This window comes from Pseudoliparis swirei, chromosome 2, assembly GCF_029220125.1.
Source record: "Pseudoliparis swirei isolate HS2019 ecotype Mariana Trench chromosome 2, NWPU_hadal_v1, whole genome shotgun sequence".
Classification (NCBI taxonomy): Eukaryota; Metazoa; Chordata; class Actinopteri; order Perciformes; family Liparidae; genus Pseudoliparis; species Pseudoliparis swirei.
In genome coordinates this window covers 22,359,868-22,381,144 of record NC_079389.1, presented here as the reverse complement: position 1 = coordinate 22,381,144, position 21,277 = coordinate 22,359,868, and the positions used below count along the sequence as shown (strand labels likewise).

At 44.3% G+C, this 21,277-nt stretch overlaps 3 protein-coding genes across 6 annotated transcripts in view; 1 reads left to right on the top strand and 2 right to left on the bottom strand.

Annotated features, from left to right (window-relative positions):
- The window catches only part of fer1l6 (fer-1 like family member 6), a 27,031-nt gene extending 25,813 nt beyond the window's left edge, over window positions 1–1,218 (top strand). For all 3 annotated transcript variants that reach the window (XM_056431022.1, XM_056431031.1, XM_056431014.1), the window contains one exon: window positions 613–1,218. In XM_056431022.1, coding sequence (XP_056286997.1) covers window positions 613–793 — 181 coding nt within the window. In that variant the 3' untranslated portion in view covers window positions 794–1,218. The remainder of the gene's footprint in view (window positions 1–612) is intronic.
- Window positions 1,219–1,249: 31 nt separating this feature from the next.
- Window positions 1,250–7,655, bottom strand: si:ch211-67e16.4 (uncharacterized). 2 transcript variants are annotated; one of them, XM_056431060.1, is made up of 10 exons: window positions 7,585–7,655; window positions 6,644–7,097; window positions 6,400–6,549; window positions 5,960–6,126; window positions 5,673–5,819; window positions 5,521–5,590; window positions 4,895–5,103; window positions 2,869–2,985; window positions 2,698–2,776; window positions 1,250–2,050 (listed from the first exon to the last, which is right to left on the bottom strand). In XM_056431060.1, the coding sequence occupies exons 2-10, from the start codon at window positions 7,056–7,058 to the stop codon at window positions 1,833–1,835; spliced, it is 1,572 nt and encodes a 523-aa protein (XP_056287035.1). In that variant the 5' UTR covers window positions 7,059–7,097; window positions 7,585–7,655; the 3' UTR covers window positions 1,250–1,832. The 2 variants fall into 2 exon arrangements, with proteins under 2 accessions (XP_056287035.1, XP_056287026.1); XM_056431051.1 differs by having other exon boundaries at window positions 2,869–2,990; window positions 4,897–5,103.
- A 1,299-nt stretch (window positions 7,656–8,954) lies between these two features.
- On the bottom strand, window positions 8,955–21,012 carry LOC130202893 (uncharacterized protein KIAA2012 homolog). Its single transcript, XM_056428741.1, is given in 23 exon segments — window positions 8,955–9,109; window positions 9,185–9,392; window positions 10,628–10,745; window positions 10,748–11,020; window positions 11,448–11,784; window positions 11,846–12,054; window positions 12,511–12,634; window positions 12,719–12,868; window positions 13,178–13,364; window positions 13,446–13,509; window positions 13,824–13,891; window positions 14,033–14,107; window positions 14,214–14,327; window positions 15,821–15,988; window positions 16,635–16,763; window positions 17,277–17,460; window positions 17,550–17,620; window positions 17,873–18,050; window positions 18,163–18,314; window positions 18,489–18,633; window positions 19,677–19,823; window positions 19,976–20,107; window positions 20,902–21,012. Coding segments are annotated over 23 exon segments (3,495 nt in total). The 3' UTR covers window positions 8,955–8,958.
- Between the last annotated feature and the right edge of the window lie 265 nt (window positions 21,013–21,277).

Sequence of the window (21,277 nt, the reverse complement as noted above, 5' to 3'; positions counted from 1 at the left end):
TGTGTGTGAGTAACTGTGTGTGTGTGAGTAACTGTGTGTGTGTAACTGTGTGTGTGTGTAACTGTGTGTGAGTAACTGTGTGTGTGTGTAACTGTGTGTGAGTAACTGTGTGTGTGTAACTGTGTGTGAGTAACTGTGTGTGTGTGTGTGAGTAACTGTGTGTGTGTGTGTGTAACTGTGTGAGTAACTGTGTGTGTGTGTGTGTACCTGTGTGTGAGTAACTGTGTGTGTGTAACTGTGTGTGTGTGTGTAACTGTGTGTGTGTAACTGTGTGAGTAACTGTGTGTGTGTGTGTAACTGTGTGTGAGTAACTGTGTGTGAGTAACTGTGTGTGAGTAACTGTGTGTGTGTGTGTGAGTAACTGTGTGTGTGTGAGTAACTGTGTGTGTGTGTGTAACTGTGTGTGAGTAACTGTGTGTGAGTAACTGTGTGTGTGTAACTGTGTGTGAGTAACTGTGTTAGTGTTGAACATGAAACTTAAAGAATGTCTAAAAAACAGAGATAATCTCTAAACCTCTTGAAGACATTCACACGTCTTTATTCGTATCTTTCAATGTTACCCTAACGCCGCCCCCCCCCTCTCCTCCTCCTCCTCCCCTCCCCCGCCCCCAGCCGCCCCGACACCTCCTTCTCGTGGTTCATCAACCCCTTCAAGTGCTTCCTCCACTTGGTGTGGCGGAGCTACAAGAAGTACATCATAGTGGGGCTGCTGCTCCTCCTCACCGCGCTCTTCCTCGCCCTCCTCTTCTACACGCTGCCCGCCGCCCTGTCGCAGAGGATCGTCAACGGCTGACTCCGCCCCTTTCCCCCGTGCACATTAAAAATGACGTGCACGGGAGGATTGACTTTGTTTTTATTTAATGCATTGAGTTCAGTCGAAGTGGAACAAAGGAATACAATTATGAATGAGGTCAATGAAAAGTGTTTTATTGTATTTATATATCTTCCAATGAAGTATATACTATATATATAGTATATACTATATACTATATGTATATACATATATACAATACATAATCATATATATATGTATATAATTATAAATATGATTGTAATGATTCCGGGTCCCTTCAATACAAAAGTTCTTTTTAATTCACTTATTTTAATGTTTCACACAGACGGAAGTTTTTCAACGCGCTGCAGAACCGTCTGAAGATACTTACACTAGTATTTTAGGAAGTCGAGCTTTGTTAAAATAAAACACGATTCTGAAGTGTTGCCGTGTTTTAAGAGTTTACTGTCAAAGAGATTCACATCAAAGGCTTTTACTTTATTGACATGGAGACAAAGATCAGACCTGATGGACATCGTGGATTGAAACATTGACACACACACACATACATTTATACACATGTGTGTATATACATATATACACACACACACACGTGTATATACATATATACACACACATATAATGTGTGTGTATATATATATATAATTATATATATATAATGTGTGTATATCTCAATAACGAAGTGAAGGTGTAGCATGCAGGTTGTTGCTGTGCTGGAGTTCAGTGGGAGGTAAACATCATTACATCACCCTAAAGATACTAAATTATAGTATTATTGATAAATTATTAAATTGAAGTCATTCATCTGGTTTGGATCGCACCACCCCGAGAATAAAATACAAATAGTCCGCTCAATAGAACAACAATAATAGCGTATATATTAGCAACTGTGAACAAATAGCCGGGATGAATAAAAATAAAAGAAGAAGAAGATGCACAGCATCCAAAATATCTAATGAAAAACAAAAAGGTGATTGTCAGCGTTATGAATGAAGCTTCAGCGTCGCCGGCCCTTTAAATCTCAGGAGAGTGAAACGTCTCATTGTCTGACATCGGCGTCCGTCAGAGAGACGCTCTGCTGCACGGAGGAGGAGGAGGAGGAGGAAGAGGAAGAGGAGGAGGTCACCGTGTGCTGATGCGGCGCCATGCTGTGGCCTCTCATGAGCAGAGAGGAGGAGGAGGAGGGGAGGATGAAGGGCGAGGCCGTCGACGTGTTGCTGAGGAAGCCGCTCGGCGGCGCCAGCTGCAGGCTGGAGGCTGAGGGGGAAGAGGGAGGAGCTTATTAATACATGATAAATAAACTCAACACTTATACATAGACCAATAAATGATCAATAATAAATTATAAATAGAATAATGAATAATAGACTAATAAATTATAAATAGACTAATACATTATAAATAGAAAAATTATAAATAGAATAATAAATTATAAATAGACTAATACATTATAAATAGAATAATAAATGGTAAATAGAATACATTATAAATAGACTAATAAATTATAAATAGAATAATAAATAGACTAATAAATGATAAATAGAATACAAAATAAATAGAATAATATATTATAAATAGACTAATAAATGATTAATAGAATAATAAATTATAAATGGACTACACAATTATAAATAGACTAAACAATTATAAAGACTAATAAATGATAAATAGAATAATAAATTATACATAGAATAATAAATGATAAATAGACTAATAAATTATAAATAGAATAAACTATAAATAGAATAATAACTGATAAATAGACTAAACAATTCTAAATAGACTAAACAATTATAAATAGAATAAACAATTATAAAGACTAATACATGATAAATAGACTAATAATTGATAAATAGATAAATAATAAATAGACTAATAGACTAGAAGCAGGAGTGAGTTCTCACCACAGGTCACTCTGAGCTGCTGGTGCTGGCCAACGATGGGGAAGCCGGAGGGAGAAAGACCTGCAGCGCCACCTAGAGGCTAGGAGTGAGTGGGACAAGCGTCGTCTCAAATTTAAAAACAATTGAAAAAAATTACAAAACTGTGATGAAGACGAGTCGTTGTCATGACACCTGAAGCGGAGCCGTAAAGTGAGGACCGACGTGCTCCGGGTTGGTTCCGTCCTGCAGCTTCCTCTTGGCCCGCCACCGGGCCACCCTCAGCCGGGTCTTCTCTCGACGCTCTCGCACCTTCAACGCAACAACAAGTAAACAAACAACGCGTTTCACATAGATGACACTTTGATGGAGAAATGTCCCTTCAGGCCCCAAAAAGAAGAATGAAATGGAGCCACTGGGCTCCAGATATTACACCAGGGCCAAACGGCCCCGGAGGAAGACAGCGTGGCCCCTGATGTCATGATGAGGGGCCACAAGAGCCCCCCAAGTTATGATCATTTCATATGTTTTTGTTGTGTGTCCTGTACTTCCTGTACTAGGTAGGTACACGCAAAAAAAATCAATAAATATTATTTTTAATTATAAAAAAACAAAGAAGTTGAAATGATTGTTAATAGTTTAAAAAAAGAATTAAACAACAATAAATAACCACAAAGAAATAAGAATAACATTACATTTTTAACACGTATATATATACACACACACACACGTGTATATATATATATACACATAAACATATATATATATACACACACACGTGTATATATAGATAGATAGATATATACTTTATTAATCCCCAAGGGGAAATTTGTCGTAGCAGTAGCAGCACCAATAAACCAAACACACATGAATAAAAAATAAAATATAAAAACAGGGATGAAAGATATAGAAGCATACAAAGCAAAATATAAAATAAAATATATATGTATATATACAACATATACAGGGTTTTTCCTGCATAGAGAAAATTTGGGCGCGCACATAAGCCGTTTTCCCGAGCGCCTATGACAAATCCCGAGCGCCTAATGCAGAAAAAAGTCTGCGATGAAAAAAAAAAAGAATGAAAAAAAAACTGTTCATCACGTCAGCGAATATGTTCTCAATAGTATGTTTCAAGTCGGCTACAGCCGAACTCTCGTTCTGTTTTGATCAATAGTAATCGAGTTCAGTGTTTCCCCTAAGTTTACAGCTTCAGGGGGGCGGGACTAGTGCCGCTAGCCATGTTGGTGCCCTGAGCTTCACTTAACACTGAGGTGTGCTCACCTGTGTGCGCGCATCACCGCTGAGCGAGGCGCGCGCCGGCATCGGAGCTCTGGGGCGCGCGAGCCGAGAAGAGTTGTTGACGGGGGTGCTCGTGAGAGTGTGCGCGAGCCGAGACGAAAATTACAGGGTGACGGGTGGTCAGATTTCCCCCTGTTATAATGGTAGGGGAAACACTGGAGTTGATAAGCGTGTCTTCTTGACTGATCAATACGTAACTGTGAGGTGCGCGACTTGTCTGAGCGGCCAGCTGCTGATCACTCACTCAACAGCCCGACTGCATGAATAAAAAAAATTTTTTAGAGCACCGAAGACCCATTTTGACCCAGGAAAAACCCTGCATATATGCATACACAATACTAATGACAATTAAACTAAATATAAAAACACCAAATATAGACAGTGTGCAAAATGCAAAGTGTGTGTATGTGTGTAGTGTAAATAAATGAAATGTGTGAAGTGCAGATCAACATAGTGTGGATATGAAGTTATTATTGTAGTTATTGCACCACGGTCTGGCAAGAGGTGAACTGTTGTAGAGCCTCATAGCCGTCGGCAGGTTCTCCTGTATCTGTCCTTGTGGCAGCGGAGCGTGAGGAGACGTCTGTATATATATATATATATATACACACACACGCGTGTATTTAAATATAAATATATACATACACATATATATAAAGTATATATATACACATATATGTATGTATATATATATATACACGTGTGTGTGTATATATATATATATACACACACACGCGTGTATATAAATATATACATACACATATATATAAAGTAGATATATATATACACATATATGTATGTATATATATATATACACACGTGTGTGTGTATATATATACACATATATACATACACATATATATAAAGTATATATATATATATACACACACACATCTATCTAATCTATGTTTAAAGTCACCAGGTTGGCCAGCAGCGGCTGCGGCAGCGTCTTCTCCAGCTCGCGGCGCCGGTTGATGCTCCGCCTCCTCAGCTCGTTGCGCCGCAGCTTGTACTCCTCGTACAGACTCAGGTCTTTGGACCAGGGACGCACCGCCGGGCGGGGGAAGGGGAGGAGCCCCGGGAGGGCCACCAGGGACTGGAGCGAGCCCCCCGGCTGGGGCATCAGGTCTGGGGGGGGGATAGATGAGAGAGAGAGAGAGAGAGAGACATGGAGAGGGATAGATGGAGAGAGATATAGAGACATGGAGAGGGAAAGAGAGAGAGAGAGACATGGAGAGGGATAGATGGAGAGAGATATAGAGACATGGAGAGGGAAAGAGAGAGAGAGAGACATGGAGAGGGAAAGAGAGAGAGAGAGACATGGAGAGGGAAAGAGAGAGAGAGACATGGAGAGGGAAAGAGAGACATAGAGACATGGAGAGGGAAAGAGAGAGAGGGATAGATGGAGAGAGGGAGGGAGAGAGCATGGATGCAATCAATAGTGGAAATGTAGTTTTTTTAACTAGCCAAGCAACACACACACACATGCAGAGACACACACAAACACACACACACACAGAGACACACACACACACACACACTCACAGCTGTGTGGTCCGGCGGTGTGGTTCCGGCCCGATGGAAGTCCTAAACTCTCCGTCACGACCCGCTGAGCCTGAAGAAGACGAGGAGCAGTGTGATGAAGATCAGAACCAGGGGGGAGTCCTCCTCCTCCTCCTCCTCCTCCTCCTCCTCACCTCAGCCTCCTGCAGGTAGCCCTGCTGCTGCATCTGGCAGTCCAGCAGCAGCGTGGCCATCACCTCCTGCACCTCCTCCGGCTCCTCCTTGATACAGATCACCTCCTCCACCTCCTCCACCTCCTCCTGCTGCTGCTCCTGCTTCACCTGCATTACAACAGGGACGTTAGCACCAGAGGAGAGGGGAAGGGTGAGGGAGTCTACATGTGTTTCAGTTGAATGACTTCCTGTTGATGTGCATGAGGGGGCGTGTCTTGAGGGGGCGTGTCTCGCAGGGCGGGGGTCACCTGAGGGCCGGAGGAGGGCAGCGTGGAGCTGTCGGCCTGGGCGGAGAGGTCCGGGTCCGGGTGGTTCTGGAGGCCCGTGGCGTGCGGCGGCAGAACGACCGTCCACTTGCAGTCGGCCTGCCGGTCCTGGATCTGAGTCGGGTCTCGCTCCGCCGGGCAGAACAGAGCTAACAAACGGCACATTTCAGAATAACTTAATTATATTCTCATATACTCTCTCTGAGTCGGGTCTCGCTCCGCCGGGCAGAACAGAGCTCTCTCCCTTTCAGAATGTGTGTGTCTCTGTGTGTGTCTCATATACTCTCTCTCTCTCTCTCTCTCCCTCTCTCTCCCCCTCTGTCTACCACGCTCTACCTCTCTCCCTCTCTCTCTCCCTCCCTCTCTCTCTCTCTCCCTCCCTCTCTCTCTCCCTCTCTCTCTCTCCCTCCCTCCCTCCCTACCTGCGCTGCTGTCCAGAGATTCCGTCGACGTGTTCATCGAGCGCGAGGCGGGCAGCAGGAAGTCGGGCGCGTCGAAGCTGGCCACGCCCACGTCCGACTGACCACGCACTCTGATTGGATGCCTGCCCGTGCCGTGCGAAGAGGTGCATTCTGGGTGTCCGAACACAAGAGAGGGGGGGGTTAGGTTAGACACTGCGGAGCCTCGGCCCGGTGGCCACTCGCAGTACTGCAGCTCGGTCTTCACCTGGGTCGCCGGAGGTCCCGGTCCGCAGCGCGCGGGAGGCGGAGGCCTCGGTGGAGGAGACGCCGTCTCTCTGCGCCTGCGGGAAGGCGGGCGGGCGGAGGCGGACCAGGGCGGAGGCGGAGCTCCTCTGCTGAAGCTCCTCCTCCACCCCCTGCCGGTAGTACTTGAGCTTCAGCTCCGTGTAGCGCAGCTTGGCCCGGACGTTGTCGCTCTCCTTCTCCCTCTGGACCTTCTCCCGCTGCAGCGCGCCCAGCTCCCGCTTCATCAGCGCCACCTGCGCCTTCACCTCCTCGAACTTCACGCCGACCACCTTGAGCATCTCGGCCAGCACCGTCTCCACGGCGACGTTCACGGCGCGCTCCACCACGGCGCCCATCTGGCCCCGGATCAGCGTCACGGCGATGCTCACGTCCATCGGGAGGAGGCTTCCGGAACAGACCGCCGAGAGGTTTGGCTGCACGCACAACCACAAAGAGTCTACATTAAGGACTACAAAGACCAGGACTACAACGACCAGGACTACAAAGACCAGGACCCCCCAGGACTTCAAAGATATAGTTTAATTACACGTCTTTGTTTATTGTTACGCAGCTTTCACAGTCAAATTCATCGCGTCAACGTCTGATTCTGAATATTTGCATCAGCTCCGAAAAAAATACATCAAGGGAATTGAAAACAAGTTGTTCGTGACTTTATCAACGTAACTACATGTTGTGACAATCATATTATTATTATTAGAACGACTTATAACGTTGTGTTAACGCTAAATGCACGATTAAAGCTAGTAGCGTTACATAAACATCTCTTCCGACACCTGATTTACATTAATTTCGGAAGCTTTACGGTAATCTCTCCATGAGGAAATCTATCGGACACATCAATGTTCACCATATTATGTTGAATTATTCCATGAGGATGAAAGATAAATCATATTTACTTACCCCTCAACAGTTTAGTAGCTGAAGCGAAGCCTCTAATATAACGTTACGTTAGCTAACGTAAAGTGGGCCCGGAAGTCGTAACGTAAATTAGGTCCGGAAGTCGTAACACGAGCTCGGTATTTTTTAACCAATGTATCGTGTTATTTTTAAATAATCTATATTGTCCCAGGTTGTAATATTAAAAGTAGTTTATTTCGGTATAAACTTTAAAATGCGTCTGAACGACAGACTAGTTTTAGCATCACAACGGTTACGCTACCGGAAAAGGAAGTACTTCCGGATCGTCTGTTGAACAGATGATCACTCTGTGCGGAAAATCGGTGCCTCTTTTTCTTCGTCTTCCAGTCTGCATGATGTTTTACAGACATTTTTCTTTAGATATTGAAATTTAGGGCTCAAAACAAGTATTTATGTTTTATAAATATATAATATTAAATAACTGTCTATTCACAGTAAAACATAGTGTAACGCTCATGCCTTACAACAATAAAAGTCCATTAAAAAAACACTTAAATGTACAAAAGAAAAAGTAAAACAATTCTCGTAATGCTAAATTACTTATTTAAAAAACGTTAAACAAAACTTTATAGCAATCCCTTATAGCAAAACTACTTTCTGTGCTTCTGAGTGGCTTAATATAAGAAGAAAAAACACCATTTATTAGTTCATTTATATTTTATGTTTAAAAACTAAATGTCCAAATACACTGATGATGTCACATACATGCAGAAGAGAGTTAAAACAATATATTATTTCATGATGTAGAGATATAAATTTGCATGAAGTGCGACTGTGTATCTAGAGATCTAGTTAAAATCCTACATTTCTTCTTCTGTGGTTCCTACACCGATGACACATTACGCAATAACTCCGATCCGATGAATTCAGTTTGTTTTACGACTCGTAAATAAAGATGTTTACTCCACCTTTTAATTAAGAGGAAGGTATGATAATACTACATCTACACGCTGTGATAAAATCAGCTGCATCTTCACGAATGCTTCATCTTCATCCTCATTTATTCATTATATACATTCTATTCATTGTATTGTTTATTTTCTGTTTAGCAGTTTATTTATGTTTTTATTCTAATAAACATTTCATTCACAAAGAAGTGGATCATTATATTTGTGCGTGTATGAAATAATAAGTAATTATACAGCGTGACCAGAACTCTGACGTTGAGATGAAATCGTTTAATAAAGCTTTCACTTTTTTAAAATTATTTAATGGGTTAATAATTCATGTTAATTAATAATTGCTATAATATTCTGATTGTAATTGATATTTAAATGTGATCCGCGTCTCATGTTGGATTAAATAATTTTAAAGAAAAATTCTCGACTTCTCAACATGTAGGTCAAAGGTCAAAGGTCAAAGGTCAGGACTCAGACCCAGCAGCTGCAGCAGAGTGAAATATGAGTAGATCCACGGCCTGGAGACCCCCCGAGTCTTCTCCAGACCCCCAGCCTCCCACACCAGACCCCTCTTGAAGGCCAACTGCTGCTGCAACAGCGCCCCCTGTCTGCAGGAGGGAGAGAGAGAGAATGTATTTAAACTTCTCCTGGATGTCTATAACATTTAAAAAAATGTATAAAACCTGGAGAGCAGCTCCGCCTGTAGCTCCGCCTCCTCTGCCTCCTCCTTTTCCTTCCTCTTCCGCTCCTCTTCTTCGCTCCTCCTCTTCTCCTCCTCCAGCTCCTTTAGACGGAGGTACTCTCTCCTCTCGCCCTCGTCCATCTCCTGCAGCTTCTCTCTCTCCTCCTCCGCCCTCCTCTCCTCTTCCAGGCGGAGGCGCTCCAGCTCAACTGGACGGGAAGAAATATTATTAATAATGATAATAATATTAATATTAATTAAAAAATGAAAAAATAATATTAACATTAATAATAAAGTAATTAATTATTTAAAATAATAATATTATTATGATTAATAATAATATAATAATAATATTAACATTAAAAATAAAAATAATACAAATAATAATAGTAATAACAATAATACAAAATATTTAATATTTTTTTCCCCCTCCTCATCTCCCTCTCACCTCCTCTCCTCTGTTCCTCCTCATCTCCCTCTCACCTCCTCTACTCTGTTCCTCCTCATCTCCCTCACCTCCTCTCCTCTGTTCCTCCTCATCTCCCTCACCTCCTCTCCTCTGTTCCTCCTCATCTCCCTCTCACCTCCTCTCCTCTGTTCCTCCTCATCTCCCTCTCACCTCCTCACCTTTGTTCCTCCTCATCTCCCTCTCACCTCCTTTCCTCTGTTCCTCCTCATCTCCCTCTCACCTCCTCTCCTCTGTTCCTCCTCATCTCCCTCACCTCCTCTCCTTTGTTCCTCCTCGTCTCCCTCTCACCTCCTCTCCTCTGTTCCTCCTCATCTCCCTCTCACCTCCTCTCCTCTGTTCCTCCTCATCTCCCTCTCACCTCCTCTCCTCTGTTCCTCCTCATCTCCCTCTCACCTCCTCTCCTCTGTTCCTCCTCATCTCCCTCTCACCTCCTCCTCTGTTCCTCCTCATCTCCCTCTCACCTCCTCTCCTCTGTTCCTCCTCATCTCCCTCTCACCTCCTCTCCTCTGTTCCTCCTCATCTCCCTCTCACCTCCTTTCCTCTGTTCCTCCTCATCTCCCTCTCACCTCCTCTCCTCTGTTCCTCCTCATCTCCCTCACCTCCTCTCCTCTGTTCCTCCTCATCGCCCTCTCACCTCCTCTACTCTGTTCCTCCTCATCTCCCTCTCACCTCCTCTCCTCTGTTCCTCCTCGTCTCGCTCTCACCTCCTCTCCTCTGTTCCTCCTCGTCTCCCTCTCACCTCCTCTCCTCTGTTCCTCCTCATCTCCCTCTCACCTCCTCTCCTCTGTTCCTCCTCATCTCCCTCTCACCTCCTCTCTCTGTTCCTCCTCATCTCCTCTCACCTCCTCTCCTCTGTTCCTCCTCGCCTCTCACCTCCTCTCCTCTGTTCCTCCTCCTCTCCTCTCACCTCCTCCTCTGTTCCTCCTCATCTCCCTCTCACCTCCTCTCCTCTGTTCCTCCTCATCTCCCTCTCACCTCCTCTCCTTTGTTCCTCCTCTTCTCTCATCCTCTGCAGGCGCTCCGTCTGCCGCTTCCTCTCCTCCTGCCTCCTCCTCTCTTTCTCTCTCTGGGCCTGAACTTTCCTGTCTGAAACAACCTGAGATCCTCGGCCCTCTTCCTCCTCTCCTCCTCCAGCTCGCTCTTCATCTTCTCCTCCGTCCTGCCCCTCTCCTCCTGCTGCCGCTTCCTCTCCTCTTCCTCCCGCTCCCTCCTCTTCCTCTCCTCTTCCTCCCTCCTCTTCCTCTCCTCTTCTTTCTGCTCCCTCCTCTTCCTCTCCACCTCCTGCCTCCTCCTCTCCGCTTGCTCGGCCAGACGCAGAGATGCACCCTCCTCTTCCTCCTCCAGAGTCTTCCTCGTGGGCCCGTCGAACTAACACACACACACACACAATACACACACACACACACACAGACACACACACACACACACACACACACACACACACACACATACACACACACACACACACACACACACACACATACACGCAAACACATACACACACATACACACACACACACACACACACACACGTACACACACACACACACACACACATACACACACACACACACACACACACCACACACACACACATACACACACACACACGCACACACTCACACACACACACATATATGCACAATGACTTGTAAGTATTGTTGTGGGTACTTTTGGGGTCTTAAAGACGTAACGATGACATCATCGAACACATTAATGAACTATGAACTGATACGTCTTTAATAAGGCGAGCGGCGTTTGAAGATTTCTGAACCTCCGTGTCCCGGGTACCGACCTCCGGCTTCATCGGGTTCAGCGTCAGCCGCTCCTCCGTCACCATGACGATGGAACACGACGACAGGCGTCCGCGAGATGAAGCGCGACCCGCGGCGCTGGCTGGGGTCGCCCCCCCCTCGCAGGAGGAGGAGGAGGAGGAGGCGGTCGACCTCCTGGGGGCGGCGGCCCTCAGCGAGCTCACCGATTGGCCGCCGCCGTCGGTGGAGAGACGCCCCGTGTCCTCGTCGGCGTGACGTCGCGTTGCAGACGGCCTCCTGGTGCTCCTCACGCCAGAGGCCCCCTGCACCTCCTGGCTGGTGGTTTGCGCCTCCTCTTCCTCTCCGGGCTCCTCTGAGACCGGAATGCAAATAAACTTAAACACATAACCGTAGTTCTGTTGTGAATGTTTACAACGTCTCACCGACAGGCGACTCCGTGTGTCTCGCTCTTCCTCTCCTGCTCCTCTTGTTGCTCCCTGCGGACTCCTCCTCCTCCGCCTCCTCCTCCGCCTCCTCCTCCTCCTCCTCCTTCGGCCTCCCCACTCCTCTTCGCTCGTCTCGCTCCTCCTTCGTCTTCACTTGTCCTTCTTCTCTTTTTTCTCCTTCCCGCTCTTTCGTCCTCTTTTTCTGAACGACGGGAAAAAGTCATCGTGAAGCTGAAGGGCATCAACATGTAACATGTAACATGTAAAGTGTAATATAATATGTAACATGTTATATAATATGTAACATGTAACATGTAATATAACATGTAACATGTAATGTAACATGTAATATAATATGTAACATGTAATATAACATGTAACATGTAATGTAACATGTAATATAACATGTAACATGTAATATAACATGTAATATAATATGTAACATGTAACATGTACTATAATATGTAACATGTAATATAACATGTAACATGTAATATAACATGTAACATGTAACATGTACTATAATATGTAACATGTAATATAATATGTAACATGTAATGTAACATGTAATGTAACATGTAACATGTAACATGTAATATAATATGTAACATGTAACATGTACTATAATATGTAACATGTAATATAATATGTAATGTACATCTCTGTTGCTCCTCCGCTCTGGAGTTCCACTTCCTGTCTTCCGCCGTCTTCCTTCCCTCTTTGTCCTCGACGCCCTCCGTCCGTCTGCTGCTGCACTTCTCTCTCTCTTCACCTCCTTTTTCCTGAAGACATGCAGGACACAGAGAGAGTGAGTTAGTGTCTGTTGTCTTTGATCTCAGGGGACTTTTGGAGTATTCGTAGTTCACCCCGTGGACGTTGCAGCTTCCTCAACGTCCTTCCTCGTCGTGTCCTTCCTCGTCGTGTCCTTCCTCGTCGTGTCCTTCCTTGTCGTGTCCTTCCTCTCTTCGTCCTCGGCGCCCTCTGTCGTGGCTTCATTTGGGCTGAAGTCCTGCTGGCTGAATGGACACATCGCCTTTAAAAGGATCGCTCTTCAATCAATGAATTAATAGCATCAATGAATCAATGAATCAATGACATCAATGAATCATCCGTTGTCCTGCAGCAACATCAGAGGGGAACATTTCATTTATTTTGAGTGAATTTTAAGATTTGGAAAAATATTCACTGGCAAAAACATTTCTATTCAATAACTTCATAGTTTGAGGAAGCGGCTGAAGAAGAGCCGACCGCTCACCTGGACTCAAACACTCATGTTCTGATGAGGAATCAACCATAATACATACATGTTAAAAAATCACACCGACCTCTGTCCACTGCTCGGCTCTTCCTCTTCGTCATCCTCCTCTTCCGCCTCAGCGTCGCCTCCTCTCAGCTCCTCCCTCCCCACCTGCTCCCTCAAAGGAGGCATCGGCGTAAGGTCTCGAGCCCCCTTTACCCACTTTTTGGACACTGCTCCCGCTCCCTTTGCTTTCTTCTCGGAGGTCACAGCCGCTGGAACGACAACGCAAACAAAAGTTCAAACTTCAAGTTTGAATGATGAAAATGATGTAAAAATAATATAATAATATGTACCTGGGTCTGTGTAGCTGCTGGATGAGCATGCATTTGTCTCCGTCGGTCTGGGTAGACCTAAGAGCTGATTGGAGAACAGATTGTTTAAAAAAAGATACATATGTGACAAGTCGAGATGAGACTTTTTTTTCAATTTCTCTTAATTTTTCCAGAATTATTTTGAATTTTCCTGAATTCTCCTGAATTTTCTGAAATGTTCTGAATTTTTCTAATTTTGTTCTGAATTTTTCTGAATTTCTCAGAATTTGTAAACATTTTCAGACATTTCCTGAATTTTTCTAATTTAAGAAAAAACATATGTTTTCGCCAGTCTTCGTGCTAAACCGGGCGAATACATGTTGAAACTTCAAAAGGTGAGTCGAAAAAACAACGAATTACCTCGTGTGCGGACTGACGGTGGTGGATGACACCCACAGGACCGTCTGACTTAAGCTCCGCCTCTCCCTCTGAAACACATCGATGAGCGGGAAGCAAACAACCAGGGGAATTATGACTGGGTGGGGAAAATAATTCAAGATGGAAGAAAATAGCTCGGCAGAAAGGCCCAAATAAATCTCAATCACAGGTGTGTGTGTGTGTGTGCAGACCTGTGTGTGTGTGTTCAGGCTGCAGCACGATGACCCAGGGTAACTTCTCTCCATCTGCAGACACAACCTGGAGAGCTGAGAGACAGAAATAGAGATTATTGATACTTACTCCGCCCTGATTTATTAAAACACGTGTTTACGTCTTTTCTCAAGACAAAGCTTTAGGGGTCGTCGGTTGCACCTCGTTCCCGTGCGTCACCATCGGCGTGGGATGGGCAGTCGTACAGCGACAGGTGTATGATCTCCCCGTCGGGACCCAAGATCAGGCTGCCCACCGATTTGCCGTTCTGCAAATCTGACACAGCACAAAATAATAAGGAGATGATCCCGGTAACAATAACTTCATGGAAAGACGGGGTTCATATCTTTATTTGATTAACGACTCTGTTGTAGTTTCCTGTTTAAAGGCCCCTGCTTCCCCATGTTGTTATGTCTAATGGGGACGACAGTTCTTCTAAGTGGTCCAGGATTGAAGGAGAAGGCTACCACCACCATTGCACATTTTTGCCACCAACAGCGACAACATGATGGAAAGGACCCTTATTTACCTGTCACCTGGTCGTTATTGTGTCATGTGACGCCGGTGGAAGTGCAAGGGAAAGTTGGAGAGAGGAGTGCCGCAGTTTTCAGAGTTTGTTGAGTTGTAGTTCTAAAGATTATTTTTTTAATGTCAAGGCTGAATATTTTAGCTGATTTCCACAATGTGTATCCCAGGCGATATTTCAGAATGAAACTTCTCCTCGAGTGAAACACACGATGACAAACAGAAAGGTTTTGTTTCCCTTCAGGGTTCATTCCAGAAAGTTGTCAGACACTTATAACAATCTGAGCCAGTCCATAAACAATAACCTTTAGTGGGCGTACATTGAAGGTGAGAGGTTCCCTCATTACAGCCTGTTTGCCGTCTTCAACGTTCTCCCTCAATAAACGATGACGCTTCGAAGACCACAACCGTTAATCACGGAGTTCCACAAGGTTCTGTGCTTGGACCACTTTTATTTACCTTATACATGCTTCCTTTGGGCAAGAATATCAGGAAACACTCCATAAACGTTCATTGTTATGCAGATGATACTCAATTATATCTGTGCTTCCTTTGGGCAATATTATTAGGAAACACAGGAAAGATTGGATCAGTCGATTGGCATTGCAGGCACCGCACTAAGTTGGTTTAAATCATATTTATCAAATCGATCTGTTTGTATTTGTAAACGATGACGCCTCGATAACCACCAACGTTAGTCACGGAGTTCCACAAGGTTCTGTGCTAGGACAACTTTTATTTACCTTGTACATGCTTCCTTTGGGAAATATTATCAGTAAACACTCCATAAACTTTCATTGTTATGCAGATGATACTCAATTATATCTATCGATCAAACCAGAGGAGACCAACCAGCTCGCTAAACTTCAAGCATGTCTTACAGACATATAAACATGGATGACCTGCACTTTCCTGAGGTTAAACTCTGAGAAAACTGAAATTATTTTACTTGGCCCTGAACACCTCAGAGATCAATTAAACTGGTGACATTTGTAATTTGTGATGTTGGGCTATATAAAATAAACTGAATTGAATATTGGACCAATTAATACAAATTGTTGCCCCCCGTTAGTTACATTAACACGGGGAAGTAGGTTCCAGGTTAAACAATACATTCATGTTTAGGTTAAATTAGTTTAGGTAATATGATTCACATCATTACAAGAGATAGAACAGACACAAATATGTGTCCGGATTCATCCGAACACATTAAGTAAGAACTTGTTAGCTTATCTTGAGCATACCTTTCAGCTCCAGAGGCAGAACCCCTCTAACCGCGCCCCTGTTAGCATCGCTGGGCCCACTGGGGTCCTGCAGGTCGGGCTGTCGGTTCTGTAAGAAGGCGAAAGAGCTCTGTTTGCCCGGGCCTCTCCGCCCGGCAACCAAACCCAACAGTCCCACTGGAGGAGGCTCTGAAGGAGAAGACATTGGACAACATGTGGAACCTCTGCAGGAGAGTATTCTCCAACCGGAAGCAGCCAACATACTTTCTAAGAAGTACAACAATATTTGTATATATATATATTTTTGTTGTTGTTGTGCCTTGTGTATATATTGTGTTTTCTCTGTATTTTTTGTATTTTAGTATTAGTATTTAGTATTGGAATTGTGTTTTATTTGTATCTTATATTTTTATTAATGCTCTAATGTGCACCCGCTGCTGTGATCCTGAAATGTCCCCACTGTGGGACTAATAAAGGAATATCTTATCTTATCTTAAAAAATAGAAAACTGTGCAAAGGAATGTGAAATAGTATGTTTGCGTTTAAGTAATTCGTCGATGGACCATTGTGAGCCTTGTTGGTCAGCTCAGTGACGCTGTAGGCTTGTTCATGTGTTGGGTCCTTTGTTCAAGCCTCCAGCGTTCTTCAAAAGGATTTGAAAAAATCTCTAGAAGTCGCAAAATAAAAAAATATATAACATATTATAATAAAAAGATGACAAATTACAAATGTAAACCTGAAGGCCGCTTCATTGGAACGGCATTCTGGGATGTCTTTCAGAGCATCCATCAGACTGCAGCACAGAGTGTACAGTGTGTGTGTGTGTGTGCTGTACCTTCTCCTGGCTCCAGCAGAATCATGGAGGGCAGTCCTCCTCCTCCTCCTCCTCCTCCTCCTGTCTCTTTTCTATGGCATTGTCTCTCCGTTTTCCCCCCTCCTCCTCTTTGTTGCCCACTCGTCTCTTCTGAAAGACAGATGGAGACCAGTCAGAAAACAGCGTCTGTCTACCTGGGCACTCACTTTTTAAACTGATGACCGCTGTCGCCTATAACTTAAATTCTGGCTTCACGTGGCACATTGTATCGTGGCATTTAATGAAAAATAAGATTGCAAAACTGTGAGAAAAAAATTCACGGTTGTGAAAAAAAAAAAGGAAATATATAAACTGTATGGCGTGAATCTCAAAGTGTCAAGATATTTCTCCTCAAGCAAGAGCTTGGATTCCCTCCGAACTGCAACAGAGGTTACAATATTGTAACTTCTAGTTCTATGAGAACAGACGGAGCACCTTACTGTCAGGGTAATACCGTCCTCCAATCAGGAGCATGCAATGGCCCAATGAAAAAGAGCAAAGCTGGCCATAAAGCAGCAGAAACCACAGTCTGCCATCCTTATCTCTTCAGTGCTTGGCTATACAAATCTATCCTCTAACGGGGTCCGTGTGTGTGTAGTCGTCCCGTATGTGTGCCTTGGTTACCCTCCTTCCCTGGAAACAGCAGAGGAAGAACCCGAGGCTGCTGGCGGAGTCCATTCGGATTTTCGTGGGTCTGAAACCCGACTCGTTCCGCCTTTGGTCGGGCGTCCTGTTGGGTGTGACTCTCTGCTATGGGAGGTAGGCACCTAGCATGGTGCTCATCACTGCCGGGACCCTCCCATCTCAGCTGAAACACTCAACGGGTTGGGGGACATGTTTGCCGTTTGGAAGGTTTTTCTCTCAGAAAAAATGCAATTCCACCAACTCCTGTCTTACCCCGTCTGTCTTCTCCCAACAGGGGGCAGCACAGTTTGGATATCTCACCATCAGAGGAGGAAGGAGGCCTGTGTGTGTGTGTGTGTGTGTGTGTGTGTGTGTGTGTGTGTGTGTGTGGAAGGCCAACAGAGCATCATGGTTATCAACATACCCTGAAGAGGACTTGTACTTGGTGAAGGTTTGGTCTTTGTTCCAAATAGTCTGACTCGAAAAAGGTCAGGAAAGGTGAGAACATTTAAATAATGTGACTTACCTTCATTCACTTTGGCTTGGGACGTATGTTTTTGCTACCAAGACACACACACACGCACACATACACAAACCTCTCCTCCCGTGTCTGTTCCCACTTGTCGATCTCTCATAGTTGCCTTCATCACTGGTCGTGATTCCGCTGTCTTGAATGCAACAGCCTCGGTCATCTTCCACGTCTCGGTCCCGGTTCACGCCCGGGTGACGGAGCTCTCCTCCCGCACTTATTCCTACGTCTATGTCTACGCAGGTCTGCCGTTGGTTGGGAAGACATTTGGACAATCCATTGAACGGCATAGCTTAATTGCAGCAGTTTGCATACATTCTGAAAGAAGAAAAGTGCATGAATCAAGTAGCAGGTCACCTGAGGTTCTTCTTGTTCTTCAGGGGTCACTGCGACATAGTGTACCCAGGGCGGAGGCTCCATCGGTGGGGTTGGAGTCCGAGGGGTGCAGGGTATCTGGAGGAAGAGGTCCAGTCTGACCCTCTTCCTGCTTCCATGCTCCTCCTCTTTATCTGCAGAGATAATGATTAATTTTAGGATCTAAGCAGACTGGGTGGCATTCAAATGGTTTTGGAGACTTAAGGAACGTATACAAAAGCCACAGCTATTATAGATTGCATAATTGCTATTCATGCTGCATATTTGGTTGTTAACAATCACCACAGAATCAGTTAGTATCAACCCACCTGTCCCTCTTTTACCTGCAGGTTGAGTCTGTGGTTGCTCTGGACTTGGCTGCTCTTGCCACGCAGGATTGAGACGATGGAGGTCTGGAGCAAGAGGGGGATGAAGAGGAGGGAAAAAGAGTGCGCTGAGTCTGGAGCTGGGGAACTGGGGAGAAGACAAACATTAGGCTTGCAGGAGTACATTGTTGGCCTCAGATACACAGATCTAACATGTTATCACCTGATGAAGTCGTTTGTCTTTTTTTCACATCCATGACACATAGAGCAACATTATCATCCCATTAAAGATGGAGATATTTGTAAAAGGATTAAGTACCAGGAGAAAAAGTGTAGCTTGTTTGCTAAAAAAACCGAAGCTTCATGTTGCTGCTGGAAACACGGTTTATGAAAGCCCCAGAGACCAAACAATGAACGAGTTGTAAATCCAAAACAATGAGTAAAAAACAGGCTGAAAGACTTTGCAAAGCAGAAAAGTTGTGTGAGGGTTGCCAGATTGTGAGCAACGTCTTACAGCATGTGGTTTAATTCTACGTTTGTATAAATACATATTTATTAATGAAGCTTCACTTGTCCCACATATAAATACAATTAAACATTTCAACTGGGCTATCTTTATATTTAATTATTAATGAACTTACACTACCGTTCAAAAGTTTGGGGTCATCCAGACAATTTTGTGTCTTCCATGAAAACTCACTTTTATTTATCAAATGAATTGAAAATTGAATAGAAAATATAGTGAAGACATTGACAAGGTTAGAAATAATGATTAATATTTGAAGTATTAATTTTGTTCTACAAACTTCAAGCTCAAAGGAAGGCCAGTTGTATAGCTTATATCACCAGCATAACTGTTTTCAGCTGTGCTAACATAATTGCACAAGGGTGTTCTAATCAGATATTAGTCTTCTAATTAGTCAAACACAATGTACCATTAGAACACTGGAGTGATCGTTGCTGTAAATGGGCCTCTATACACCTCTGGAGATATTTCATTAGAAACCAGACGTTTCCACCTAGAATAGTCATTTACCACATTAACAATGTATCGTGTGTATTTTTGATTAATGTTATCTTTATTGAAAAAACAGTGCTTTTCTTTGAAAAATAAAGACATTTCTAAGTGACCCCAAACTTTTGAACGGTAGTGTAAATATTTCCGTTGACATAGGACAGGGCCTTTTTTACCTGAGTGTTGCTGTAGCTCAAAATGGCCGCTGATAACTGCTTGACGGTACTCAGCTGCTGCCCCACTTGTTGAGTGAACTGCCGAACAACCCTCCGCTTCCTGTCTCTGGTCTCTGGGCGACAGCCGGTTTCCATGGAAACCAAGTCCTGTGAAGAGAGAAGAAGGGCAGCCTGAAAACAGAGCTCTAGGTTTAAAGCTAAAGTTCAAGGGAGTACGGAGGTTTTGGCAGTTGATTAACTTCTCTTGTTGCATTGTGGCCCCCCAACGTTGTAGTTATTGCATAGACACCCACTGATACCTGGGAGTACAGCAGGAGGGGCCCCCTGCGGGTGCTGTAGGTCTTTGGAAGGGCCGACTCGGCCTCCGCGAGCAGACGGCCGCCGTCGGACAGACGCAGCAGGGAGTCCTGGGACTTCCAGATATAGTAATCCTGTTGGTCGATAGATGGAGGCTATTGATGATGAAATGCTCGACTGACGCATGGATGAACTGATTCATTGGTTACAGATGCTAAATTCCAATTTCAGAGAATATCCATGATTGTGGGATACCTCTATTCGACTCTCAACATGACTGAGCATAGCCTACTGTAGTTGGCTTTGAGAGGCTAGTAGCTAAAAGCTAGAAACTAGCAGCTAGAAGCTAGAAACAAGCAGCTAGAAGCTAGCAGCTAGCAGCTAGAAACGAGCAGCTAGAAGCTAGAAGCTAGCAGCTAGAAGCAAGAAGTTAGAAGCTAGAAACAAGCAGCTAGAAACTGACAGCTAGAAACAAGAAGCTAGCAGCTAGAAGCAAGAAGCTAGAAGCTAAAAGCTAGCAGCTAGAAGCTAGAAACAAGCAGCTAGAAGCTAGCAGCTAGAAGCTAACGACAGTATGAGGGAAGGAAACATCGGCAGCTATTTGCTAGCCCCTGGAACTCACATGCACTTATAGGCCCATGCACTAAAAGCTCGAGCAGCCGGACCGGCCGTAAACAAAGCTAAACAGCAAACCGTATAATATCTTTAGAGCGCAAAATTGTATTTTCCTGCTATATTAATGCTCTGAATGTCAAATGTATCACCTTTAATTGGTTGGTTGACATAAATGGAAGGAGGCCATTTTCATTCCATAACAAGGACAGTAAATCATCAACAAAACAACCTGACCAACATGCAAGTGTATTTCATTACGGACGTATTCCAACATTGGAATTGATGCTATTCCAGCCTTTTTGCGGGTGTCTACCTGCGGCGTGAAGCAGACGTCCAGCCGTCCGCCATGTCCCCCTGTGTTCCCATTGGACGAGACAAATCGACCACACCCCCGACTCAGCAGGGACAGGGCCAAATCCTTCATGATGTCTTTTCGCCCTGGAGGACGGCCGAGTCAAGGAGGACAGGGATTCATTTGGTCATTCAGAGATTTTGAGTGATAGTTTTATTTCCAAATTACAGTTTACTTGATTTGTTAAAACTAAACATCACCGTTAAGTTAAGGTTTGTGGGGAGTTTTCCATTTTCCCTGAGACATTGTTTGTTTTGATATGCATGTACGTTCAGGGTTTTTGCTTTTGTGGTGGCACAAGGGTATAAAAGGACACAACTGAATGCATGAGGAAGAT

Bases quoted from the DNA above. Each gene is read 5' to 3' on its own strand.
- si:ch211-67e16.4 (XM_056431051.1), bottom strand. From the start codon at position 7,058: ATGGACGTGAGCATCGCCGTGACGCTGATCCGGGGCCAGATGGGCGCC. The intron at 5,820-5,959 runs GTGACCCCCGCC...GTTGTAATGCAG, and splicing joins TGCCCTCCTCCGGCCCTCAG to GTGAAGCAGGAGCAGCAGCA. The intron at 2,777-2,868 runs GTGTCATGACAA...ACTCACTCCTAG, and splicing joins ACTTTACGGCTCCGCTTCAG to CCTCTAGGTGGCGCTGCAGG.